This window comes from Scomber japonicus, chromosome 13 (assembly GCF_027409825.1).
Source record: "Scomber japonicus isolate fScoJap1 chromosome 13, fScoJap1.pri, whole genome shotgun sequence".
NCBI classification, from domain to species: Eukaryota; Metazoa; Chordata; class Actinopteri; order Scombriformes; family Scombridae; genus Scomber; species Scomber japonicus.
The window spans coordinates 20,786,993-20,799,318 of record NC_070590.1 but is presented as its reverse complement, the minus strand read 5'-3'; the positions used below and the strand labels follow the sequence as shown (position 1 = coordinate 20,799,318).

At 43.8% G+C, this 12,326-nt stretch overlaps 1 protein-coding gene across 2 annotated transcripts in view; it reads left to right on the top strand.

Annotated features, from left to right (window-relative positions):
- LOC128370839 (cell adhesion molecule DSCAML1-like) overlaps window positions 1-11,855 on the top strand; it is a 48,448-nt gene extending 36,593 nt beyond the window's left edge. Inside the window, exons 19-34 of one of the 2 annotated variants that reach the window (XM_053331009.1) lie at window positions 440-625; window positions 1,706-1,861; window positions 3,604-3,743; window positions 6,365-6,518; window positions 7,122-7,239; window positions 7,365-7,528; window positions 7,670-7,768; window positions 8,091-8,279; window positions 8,539-8,826; window positions 8,994-9,149; window positions 9,282-9,312; window positions 9,441-9,559; window positions 9,676-9,828; window positions 10,019-10,219; window positions 10,515-10,826; window positions 11,422-11,855. In XM_053331009.1, the coding sequence (XP_053186984.1) occupies window positions 440-625; window positions 1,706-1,861; window positions 3,604-3,743; window positions 6,365-6,518; window positions 7,122-7,239; window positions 7,365-7,528; window positions 7,670-7,768; window positions 8,091-8,279; window positions 8,539-8,826; window positions 8,994-9,149; window positions 9,282-9,312; window positions 9,441-9,559; window positions 9,676-9,828; window positions 10,019-10,219; window positions 10,515-10,826; window positions 11,422-11,855 (2,900 nt within the window). The remainder of the gene's footprint in view (window positions 1-439; window positions 626-1,705; window positions 1,862-3,603; window positions 3,744-6,364; window positions 6,519-7,121; window positions 7,240-7,364; window positions 7,529-7,669; window positions 7,769-8,090; window positions 8,280-8,538; window positions 8,827-8,993; window positions 9,150-9,281; window positions 9,313-9,440; window positions 9,560-9,675; window positions 9,829-10,018; window positions 10,220-10,514; window positions 10,827-11,421) is intronic. The other variant, XM_053331010.1, reaches the window with a different exon arrangement.
- The last annotated feature ends 471 nt before the right edge of the window (window positions 11,856-12,326 follow it).

Here is a 12,326-nt window from a genome sequence, read left to right as displayed (position 1 = left end):
ATTACCTTAAAGATGAACATTGCCTTCCTTCAGATTTTATCCTCCACATCTCGGCTCACTCCGCCCTCCTCATCTGCATTTTAACCCTTTAGGTGTTGCTGTTTTACTATTCATGCTGCTCTCTCTCAGTGCTCTTTCACCCCCCCCCCCCCCCCCCCCCCCACACACACACACCTCCTCTCCTCTATGCTCTAAAAGCTGGCAGTGAACAAGGAGCTATTGAGAGCTAATTTGAGCTTATTTGACTGATTTATTTCAACAGAAATTGCCTGTGGGTTGCCGTGTTGAGTAGTCATCAATTTTAGTACTTCAGCCGCCATGCTAGATCAGTCAGGTTTTCTTAATGACAGCAATAACCTCTGAGAAATCATTAAAAACAACCTCAAAATTCATACATTTGAACAATGCAGCACTAACACTCGCACCCTGCTTTCCCCAGTGCCCAGTGAGCCTCCGCAGAACGTGCGAGCCATCTCGGTGACGTCGGACGAGGCGGTGATCACATGGGCAGAGCCTCCACGGCTGACGCTGCACGGTGTGCTGAAAGGCTACCGGGTTGTGTTTTGGTCCCTCTTCCCTGACGGAGGTGGGTGCTGTGGGGGCCAGGCCCAGTGGCCAATGCAGAGTAATTATCACCTATCTCATTCTAAACTTCACCAAAACCCACCCACCCACCCACCCACTTACTTCTTTGTCGGTGTTGTTACTTGTGAGTCAGTAGGTGTTAATGTGTGTCGGCAATTATCTCATAAAGCACTTCCTGTTCCTGTGTACCTAATTAGTCCGTGTTCGCCCTTGTCTCTGTGTGCAAGGCTTAGATTTGTATATATGTGTGTGTGTGTGTGTGTGTGTGTGTGTGTGTGTGTGTGTGTGTGTGTGTGTGTGTGTGTGTGTGTGTGTGTGTGTGTGTGTGTGTGTGTGTGTGTGTGTGTGTGTGTGTAGTTCCTGTCTCTGCAAAAAATGTTGACCATTATTGTCTTAGCTTTGGCAAATATGTTTTGTGGGAAATTATATTTGGATAAAAGCAACAAAATCATGATGATAATATTTTTCAACCATATTTTGTAGGCATTTTTATTCCTTCATTACAGACAGTAGAGAGGCGGAGAATTGCAACAAAGGTCCCCAGTCAGATTGGTTTGATTGATGGTTTAACAGCTATGTTCAGGCCACTGAAGAATTTGATAAAAGTAAGAAACAGAACAGCTCAGTGCTGACTTGTGACACAAGACAGCAGTAATTTAACCAAAACCATGATGTTCCCTAACTTTAAAGGACAGGTTCACAATGTTTCAAGAAAAAACTATACTTTTAATGTAAATGATGGAGGACACAAGCCTCCTTCCATGCAAAAATGTATTTTAATATGTTTTTAAGCTAATATGAAGCTTCAGCCACACAAATTATTCCAATCAAGTCATTTTACAACCAAATTCTGCTTCAAATCTGATCTGGTGCTAATATGGGCACTTAACTATTGGCCTTTAAGAAAGGCATGGTGAAAGACATGGTGAACTCATCCTTTAACCAAATATTTCAGTAACCAAATTTCTGTATCTACAACTTTTCACAATTTTCCCCAAAATATATTTAGTAAAGCCATTGAGTAGCATGTAAATGTTTTTGTAGGACACAGTGTCCCTCTGTGTTGACCAGATAACATATACTCCTCTCTTGAACAGTTTTCCATTCCTGTTCTTCACAGAGTGGGGAGAGATGCAGAATATCACCACCACACGTGAACAGGTGGAGCTGCGAGGGCTGGAGAAATTCACTAACTACAGTGTTCAGGTGCTGGCCTACACACAAGCTGGCGATGGAGTCCGCAGCAACGTCCTGTATATCCAAACCCGCGAGGACCGTAAGTGAACACACAAACAGGAACTCAAAACAAAAAGATGGCAGCATTTGATTTATTCATTAATATGTTTGAATGTGCAAAAGTCCAAAAAGAAGAAAGCACACATTGTGCTTGAGGGTAAAGGGTAAAGGCAGTAGGGAGATGGGATAGATAAAAAAGGGTGCTGGGCTGTATGTCAAACCCATGACAAAAGCTCATTTATGCTGGGAAGCTCCATTAGTAGTGCTAATGAGAATTAAGAGGCTTTGGGTCCACAGCTCAGGGGTGAGGGGAGGGCTGGTGGGAGACACTGGTAGAGGGGGGGGGACGCTGCTCTCTCGCAGCATATAGCATCCAGGAGTCAGCCATCAGCCTGGGCATCCTTTCCACCAGCTTTCTTGCCATAGGCATGGGGATTAACTCCACTTGGATTAGAGAGAATTAATTTTGTGCTTACACCATTGGAGGCGGGATTACAGCCAGATCCATGTCTCTTTATAGAGGATGTGGAGGAGGAGGGGGCTTGGGGGCGTGGGCTACAGGGGTTGAAGATAGAAATATGGAAATGGGCCCAAAGAGAGTCACAATAGCAATGTGATAGCCAAGAAATCTATTTTTTCCTGTGCCAGTTTACTGTTGAGACAATAACTGGTAGACTGTTAGACTTAGTTGACTGTATTGGGTTGAGTGTATCAGCCCTTTATTGTGAACCTCTGATTAGTACAGTATACCATAATACGTTCATGTAGCTGGGGCTGGTTACTGAGCATCATTGTGCCTCTCCTCTTTTCCTCATCATCGCACTGGCTGTGCAGCAGACTGTCTGTCTGGAGTCCTGGGCAGATTTTGGGCACCAGATGGGACTTAACTCTCCACCACACCCCCCCACCCCCTCACACCGCCACTCCTACTTTGACATGGATATGATAATGATGACTGCTTCCTCTGCCCCCCCCCCCCCCCCCCCCCCAACAACTGAACCTATCATTCTCGGTATTCTTTCATTCCCCCACCCCCTTCTTTTAAAACTTCCCTTGCCACATAAATCCCTTCTGAGTTTGTGTTGTTTTTATCCCTGCTCATGTAAAGTGCAGGATGAAGTAGTCCAAGGGCATGGACTGGCTGAATGACTGGATCAAGGGGGCCTCACATGGAAGAAAAAAAGGAATTGGGGGATGGATTTAGAGGGCTTGGTATTACACTGCGGTAGCCTACTTCTGTAGACCCCAGATGAGGCCCGCTGTCAAGCGCAAGTTATATTTATGGTGGGGATTGAATAGGCTTGACTATGTGAGCCCCTTACCCTTACTGTATGGCCTATGTGACAAGAGCATTATTGTTCACCTTTCATTGTATCCAGTGCCCTGATGTGTTTTTCTTTAATTCGTGCCTCCATTTTAAACTCTCCTCATGCCTTTAGCTTGATTACTTGTAATCAGACTATAAGTGTCAAGCTGAAGTGGCTAACAGAGGATCAGACACCATCATCTAATCTGTTTGTGGGTTTGAGAGTTAAGAGAATGCTGGGTGTCACAAAGTCAGAACTGCTGACCAATGTCTGAATGAACATATGTCACCACCATCCACCCAAAGGGACTTCTTCCAAGTCCTTCCAGAGCGGCTTAGTGCAAGATAAGACTATCAATCTGCAAACAAGCCTGCTCACTTTAATAGGCATCCATCACCCAGCATGTGCACACGCAAAAACACACACACATACAGCACACACCCGCCCTGCTGATGTGCCTATGTGTTTTCTATAGTTCCTGGTCCTCCGGCTGGCATCAAGGCAGTCCCCTCCTCTCCGAGTAGTGTGGTCGTGTCTTGGTTACCTCCTCACAAACCAAATGGTGTTATCCGCAAGTACACCATCTACTGCTCCAGTCCAGGGTCTGGACAGCCGGTAAGTCCTGCCTCTCTGGAGAAAATGTTCCAGGTGATGAAGAATTGATCTGTGAACTTGATAAAAATCTACCAACTGAAATAATTTATTTGTAACCATTATAATTAAGACACTGTGCATGTGTATGTGTCTGTGCATATCATTTTGTGTCTCTCTTTCACCGTGTTTGCACCATCGCTTTATTTCCTGCCCTCCCAGATGAACAGATGAGGTTGTCTTGGCAACGTGATGAGACGTAGATATGCAAATGAGGCAGAGAACAAGCTCACACATGCACACTGCCGCATCAGAAACGCACACACTCACACACATACATACAGACGCACACAGACATTACATTTCAACATTTTCTATTTATACACGCATGTGCAGCATTTCAGTTGTGGTTAGATCATGTGCACACAAACACCAGCACACAGTAAAATCTGAAATCAGGCTAGAATCTCACTTTCTTATTATTCACAAATACTCCTCCCTCTCTGTACATGAGTGCCATGTAAATGAGCACGGGCAGGGAGGGGAAAGAGAGGGAGGGGAGAAGGAGGTTGAGAGAAAGAAAGAGACACACCATTAGAGGTAGGGATAGACTGAGGGGGAAATGAGGGGAAAAGAGAGAGATGAGGGCAGAGAAAGAGAGTGAGAGATAGGCAGGGAAGAAGGGAGGAGCAGAGGAGGGTATCAGTCACATCAAGATGAGAGTGCTTTTGTCCGTCTTTTCATTATCTCCCTGTATCACTCCCTGGATCACCACAACACCACCGCTATGCCGGAGGAATGTTCGAACAACCCCCCCACCACCACCCCACACCCCACACCCCACACACACTCTCAAATGCTCCCTCCTCCCTCCCTCTGTCCCTCCATCCTCTCCTCTTCATTGAGCTAGAGAGAAAGGGATAGAGGAAAAGAGAGGAAAGCAAATGGTGAAGGAACTGAAGATGAGCACTGAGAGATGAGCAGATTAAAGCGATAGAACAGGGGATTGACTTGAGAGAAAACAATGTTTTTGAGCGCGCGCGTGTGTGTTTGTGCGCCTGCAGGTGCATGTGTGAATACTGTTTCAAAGATGTATTTGTTGGAAAGATATCCATGTGAACACATCATTTAATCCGGTATTGAGGCACAAAGTGTTTTTTTGGTTTTTTTATAACCAAACGAATATATCTGCCTACATGGACAGAAATGATTCAATTTGTTTCAAATTAATTTACACTAGTGGAGTGGAACAATCTGCTCTAATCTATCTCTATCCCAGAAACTAAATAATGGAGTGAAAAGCCACACACTTATAAATGAAATACTATCATTTTATTTTAAAATCTCCTGATCAGCACATTCGTGCAAATAATAGATGGCAATGATCTGAGTGACACCTACAGTGCAGTCAACATGAACACAGAACATAATCCATATGAAGAAAGGCCTCAAACATCCTAAAACCAGCAAATACAAATGAGAGAAATACTGAGTATAAATCAAAAAATAAAAAAACATCTGGATGCTTGAATTTAAATTAAGCTACAATAAGACTACTAAATTATATCAAGATACCTTAAACAATGCAAGTTTCATATCGTTCAAATAAAAAATATCCTTTAGGTCACTGTATAAAAAATAAATGTACAATATCACGGATCAAAGCTAAAATGTATATATTATATCAAATTAAATTTTAGATTCAAGTAAGAATACATGTATAATAGGCCTGTCATTAATCACACATCAAATATGAAAGAAAATAGAAAGCCAATTTTGTACACAATATATTGTGTGTGTGTGTGTGTGTGTGTGTATATATATATATATATATATATATATATATATATATATATATATATATATATATATATATATATATATATATATATATATATATATATATATATATATATATATATAAGAAATACAATAAAGCCTCTATAAAAATAAAGTAAATATAACATTCTAAAAACTAATGAATCATTATTTTTAAACATCTGTACTATACACTACATGTGTCACTGAGGTGATTAAAACCGGCTTTCATCTACAGAATTTAAGATAAAAGATTATGTCAATGTTTTACCCACATTTTTCAATGTCAACCTGCAAGCCAGCACCTCACTTGAATAGGTTTGTTTTTTCTTCATCTCCTCCTTGTTTCCACATACCAAATTGTTTCTAAATAACCCCCCCCCCCCCTTTTAAAAAAACAGGTAAAACTGCTTCACATATAGTTATGATGCCACAGACCTTATCCATGGAAGAAATTTTGACACATCACCATAGGAAAAGCACAGGGGTAAATGATAAAATAATTAACTGCTGGATTCCATTTAGCCGCATCAGTTTCAGAGTCCTGGTACTGTGCATGCTTACTGGGACACTTGAATGCAACAGAGCCTTGTGACAAGTCAAAATGTCAGCTGTGAAAAAGGCTTGTTGACAGAATGTGTACTTTGTTTCCCAAGAAAATTAAAACCTAAAATTTATACTATTTTTCTTTTAAATAAACATTTGTAACTTGGAATATTTGCTCAGGCTCATAGAATTTCTAATGCAAGAGCAGTCACCCATCCTGTCGGGTCACTGTGTTATCATAGTTTGCTAACATGACATTGACAACATGCCCTCTGTCCCAGGCACCCAGCGAGTACGAGGCCAACCCAGAGATGCTCTTCTACCGTATCACGCACCTTAGCCGTGGTAAACAATACCACATCTGGGCTGCAGCCGTGACAACTGCCGGCCGAGGCAACATCAGCGCAAAGGTCACAGTGGAACCTGCTGGGAAAGGTGGGTCCTCCAGGCAAGCCTGTAGTGGAGGAGAAGGGTAAAGAGATTTCTGTAAAGGTTATGAGGGACAGCGCTCTAAAAATGGCTATGAAAGAGCAACATGATCTCTTATGCACAGATCACTTTCATCACTCTCTCTGTTTCTGTCTCTGTCTGCTCTCCCTGCTATTGATTGACAGCCGTAGTATTGATTGAGTACCGGCTATGTTGCGAGAAACGCTGTTGTTAATTATGTGGTGATGAACAGGGCCTATCTAGTAAAATGACCCTTGGGGAGAGAGGTAGCAGGCGAGAAATCAATAGAGGGGAGGATCTATAGAGTAAAGATAGACTGAAACTAAGAGGTTAAAGGAGGGGCTCCACTAAAACACTACGGTACCGCTTGTTATTCCCTCAGCAGTGAATGAAGGCCTTTCCCCTCAGGCAAACTGGACCACTCATTCAGCAAACAGCAGACAGACAGTTAGACATCCTAAAGTGAGAAAGATACTGAAGCAGTTTTTTGTTCTGGAGTGGTTTATCTACAATATCATTATCTGTGTCTCAAAGTATGTGTTAACGCTTCATTAAAATTATTTTATACTTCTGTGTCATTGTGTGCAGTCCCAGCTAAGATCCTGTCCTTTGGAGGCACAGTGACCACTCCTTGGATGAAGGAAGTGCGTCTGCCCTGCAGCTCAGTGGGAGAGCCCGCCCCCACGATTAAATGGACCAAAGACAGGTCAGAACTCATCATATGCCACTTATATGTCAGCATTGTGACTCACTTAGTGACGTTTGTAAAGATAACAAAACTGTCCCCAGGAAGAGGCTGTTAACATCTGTAACCTGTCTGTAATTTGTCAGTGAGGACTCCGCCATTCCAGTGACAGCTGACAGTCAGCGGCAGATCTTATCCAACGGCACACTGGTGCTGCGTTCAGTCAAAGCAGAGGATTCTGGGTACTACACCTGTACAGCCACTAACACCCTTGGCTTTGACACCATCATAGTCAATCTTGTGGTACAAGGTAAGAAGAAAATGGAAGATGCATCTGAGAGGAACCAACTAGTATAGGATGTGTATGCATTATGGTGTCTCTGCCCAGTTGTTAAGTCTCTCTGTGTGTGTGTGTGTGTGTGTGTGTGTGTGTGTGTGTGTGTTCATCCAGTTCCTCCTGACCAGCCCCGTCTGACTGTCTCCACCACCTCCACCTCCTCCATCACCCTGGCTTGGATCCCTGGGGACAATGGTGGAAGCTCCATCAGAGGTACACAAGACTTTCTGTGACCAGACGAACACCTGCCCCGCCTTGCAGATGTCTAATAAAAATGATCCTTTATGTGATCCTGTTCAGTGTGCTTCAGCTGATTCCAGTTGCAGTACTAATACTGCACATAACAGTGTAAACAATGAGCTTAATGTTTCTGGGGAAGAAGTAGGCAAACCTGATTGTAGCTGATTGTTGCCCCCTGGTGTCCAACTGATGTAGCAGCAGCAGTGATGCTCCATGGTCTTAAATTATTTGGATTTGCAGCAGTTGTTTCGAAGTACTTGTGTTTGACTTGAAGCTATGTTGTGTGATTCTGCAGGATTTGTGCTGCAGTACTCTGTGGACAACACAGAGGAATGGAGGGATGTGTTCATCAGCTCCAGCGAACGTTCCTTCAGGTTGGACAATCTGCGCTGTGGAACCTGGTACAAGGTCAAGTTGGCTGCTAAGAACAGTGTGGGCTCAGGGCGCATCAGTGAGATCATTGAGGCTAAAACACATGGCAGAGGTGAGGAATGGTATTTAGATGGACTGCACTCTGGGACCCTATTTAAAATAATAGGAACACGTAGTTCTAGCTATTTCCTTTCCTTGACTCATCGTTGACACATTTTTAAAAGCTGCCACAAAGTAGTTGTACCTATGATTCCATATGATACCCTTTATGATGCTGTATTATTCTTCCCTGATTTGAAGTCAGTCATACATGAGAAGCATTGTAAGGAAATGCAGCTTCTACCATCATTTTTTCCTCCTCTTCTCTACAGAGCCAGTATTCAACAAGGACCAGCCGCTGCTCACCCACATCAACTCCACTCATGCGGGTCTCAACCTGCAGGGCTGGACCAGTGGTGGTTGCCCCATCACTGACTTGATGCTGGACTTTAGGCCCAAAGGTACCTGGGCCTGGCAGAGCCTCAAGGCCAACTCCACCACTCAGCTCTTCCTCAGTGAGCTGCGTGAGGCCACCTGGTACGAGCTCAAAATGAAGGCCTGCAACAGTGCTGGGTGTGGCAACCAGAGCTCCCAGTTTGCCACCACTGACTATGATGGCAGTAAGTGTATCATACATTGGATCACATGTTCTACTGATTGAGGAAAACTACAAGGATTTAATCATTATTATTAACTTTGATTTAACATTTTCTGTTTACTTGAGCAACGCTTTCTCACTGATTCTTCAGTATTAAATCTCTAATTTTCCTCCCACTACTCTCCTTAGGTACAATCCCTCCTATTAAATCAGCTCGTGGAGAAGGGGATGATGTGAAAAAGCTGTTCTCCATTGGCTCTCCTGTCATCCTGGTTACTCTGGGTGTCGCTTTGCTTTTCATTATCCGCAAGAAACGTAAGGAGAAGAGGCTTAAACGACTCAGAGGTGAGAAAATGAAAGCTCACAGATAGATCAATGTTATTGTGTGTAATGGATTAATGTAACATAGAGTGACAAGTTGAAACGATAATCTTCAAAGCCAGTCATAATCTAATTAAGATATTGTCTCCTTTATAGATGCTAAGAGCCTCGCTGAGATGCTTATCAGGTAAGAGACAGCTTGTATGTCTGCTGAGTAGAGGAGCTAATATTTCATCGGTCAGCTTCATACATGTTTTGACATGTCTGACTAAATATGTAATTTCCTTGTGTGTGTGTGTGTGTGTGCATGTGCAGCAAGAACAATCGCAGTATAGACACTCCTGTGAAGGGTCCTCCTCAAGGACCGAGGCTCCATATTGACATCCCCCGGGTTCAGCTACTCATTGAGGACAAGGAAGGCATTAAACAGATAGGCATGTGGCTATACTGAAAAAAAAACACAAGCATGTCATTTTCTACTAATTTATTTTACATGGTTAACATTATTTTTGTATAACTGTTGTATTTCATCATCTCTTGCCTGTAACAGGAGAGGACAAGGCAGCTGTGCCAGTGACAGACACTGAGTTCAGCCAATCAGTGAATCCTCAGAACTTCTGCACAGGCGTGTCTCTTCACCACCAGGCCCTTATCCAGAATTCAGGGCCTTTGATTGACATGTCAGACATCCGGCCTGGCACAAGTAAGTTTGCTTTATTTTCCAATTAAGACAAGAACTACGTTAAGCGGGTAGAAAACTTATTGAATTGTATTGTTCACTTACATCCACTTGTGTTGTAAAGATGATGAGACAGTAAACCAGTGACAATCAATACATGGATTCACAGCCCCTGTACAACAAGCTGTTCTCTGATCACCGTGGCCTCTCTCAGATCCTGTGTCTAGGAAGAGCATAAAATCAGCTCACAGCTCCAGGAACAGGTACTCCAGCCAATGGACCCTGAGCCGTCCGAGTCAGAGCCAGTCGACAGCCTCGGCACGAACTCTGACCTCAGACTGGCGGACCATGGGTTCTCATGGCATCACAGCCACAGAGAGCGACAGCTACAGTGCCAGCCTCTCTCAAGACACAGGTGAGAAAACCCCAGCCAGTGCCACTGACCCAAAGACACTACTGCCACGATGTACATTTCCATCCCATTTTTTACACCTAAGAAGCAGTTATTTTAAGCACAGTCTAAAGACATATGTGCAGTAAATCTACCACAGCATACATTCTCAGATTATCAGATTAAAGGATGAAAATCAATCAAACCACATAGAAGCCATTGTAATGAAACTAAACACATTTGCATACATAGCTTTAGCATTCACAAAAACAGAATTTAAGGAATTTGTTTCCAAACTTGTATACTTCTGTTTTTCCAGACAAGGGACGCAACAGCATGGTGTCAACAGAGAGCGCCTCGTCCACCTATGAGGAGCTGGCAAGGGCCTACGAACACGCCAAGCTGGAGGAGCACCTGCAACACGCCAAGTTCACCATTACAGAGTGTTTCATCTCTGACAGCTCCTCTGACCAAATGACCACAGGTACCAATGACCCTGCAGACAGCATGACCTCGCTCAGCACGCCGTCTGAACCTGGTATCTGCCGCTTCACTGCCTCGCCACCCAAACCGCAGGACTATGACCGCGGTAAAAATGTGGCTGTTCCCATTCCCCACCGTGCTAACAAAAGTAAGTAGAAAAGGATGAGAATTCCTCCTTTTTCTTGTTGTAACACTATTGATAATACATGGCCATTGTTCTGGTGTTTTACACTCAATTTTTGCTCCTTCTGCCTCCGTCTTGTGACCCAATGATGACATAAATTGAGGGTAAAATGGAACCAGAGACAGCTAAAGCAAATGTATAAATCATATTTACAGTGACTTCACATGGAAAAAAATAACTTCCCTTGACAAAACAACATGATGATGCTACAATTGAAGCCAAAGAAGTAATTCAGTTGATAAATAGGTTAACTTGGTTGAAGACCAGGGAATGACACTTTCACTATAAAGATTCCAAGCTGAATTAAAAACTATTTTATCACACAGTATTTACCTACAGACAGCAGGCAAGACTGATTCAAGCTACACAAGGAAGCATGAGTTCAGTGTAGATTTCTTAGCCCCTACTGACACAGCAAATTGAACATGTGCCAGGTAAAATGTATTCATGTAAATCATTGATTTAAGTTGAAATGACACAACATGACAAAAATGAATTTTGTAATTCAAAATGACTACATGGTATAGTCTTGTCATGATTCTTTTCTTCCCTTTCTTAGGCGAATTCTGCAACCTACCCCTCTACATGAAGACAGACCCATTCTTCCGCAAGCAAGGGGAGCTGCATGACCCATGCCCAGCTGTGCCACCGAGGGAAGCCTCAATTCGTAGCCTGACGCAACGGGCGTATCACACCCAGGGCCGTCACAAGACTCTAGACCCTGCCAAGCAGCAGGCCCTGACGCTGGGCCACTCTGGGCTGGGCAGCTTGGGTGCGAGCTCGGGCACTGCCACCTTGCCCCAAAGGACTCTCACCATGCCCAGCTCCAACACTGCAGCAACAGCTTCCACTTCCAGCACGAGCAGCAACCCCACCAACAGTAACAAGGTGGGGGGCTCCAGAGACTCGCTGCTAGAGAGCAGCTCCTCTGCATTGGGGAGACTGCAGAAACAGAGTGTGGGGGCCTACTCCAAGTCATACACACTGGTGTAGTCCATTCTCTCACACAGACATGCACTGCTGTCCCACTCCTCAGCCAGCCCCACTCTGGTACTCTTTAGTCTGGGCCAGAAAGGGCATGCAACCACCTTTCTTTAAACCCAAACTAATGGTGAACTGCCCAACGTCCTGTCTAATTTTCCTCGGGATAGGTGTTCTCCCAGACAGAGACCCAGCTAACCTTACTTTTTCATGTTCACCTGGGACTCTATAAAAGAACTACTAACTCCAACTAACAGTTCCAGCCGGCTGGTGCTCAGCTCCACTCAGTTCTTGTGGGAGTCACACAGCAAAAAATACAGGAAGCGATTCTGTGGTCATTTGGAAATATTGACTATAATTGAGGAGCTAAAAGCTCTGTGTTTATGATGATGAGGACTACGATAGCCAGTATGAAGCTGTGTGGCCATCCTGTCTCTCATACGCACACACATACTGTCCTCCATAGTTTGAGTATTACTGTCA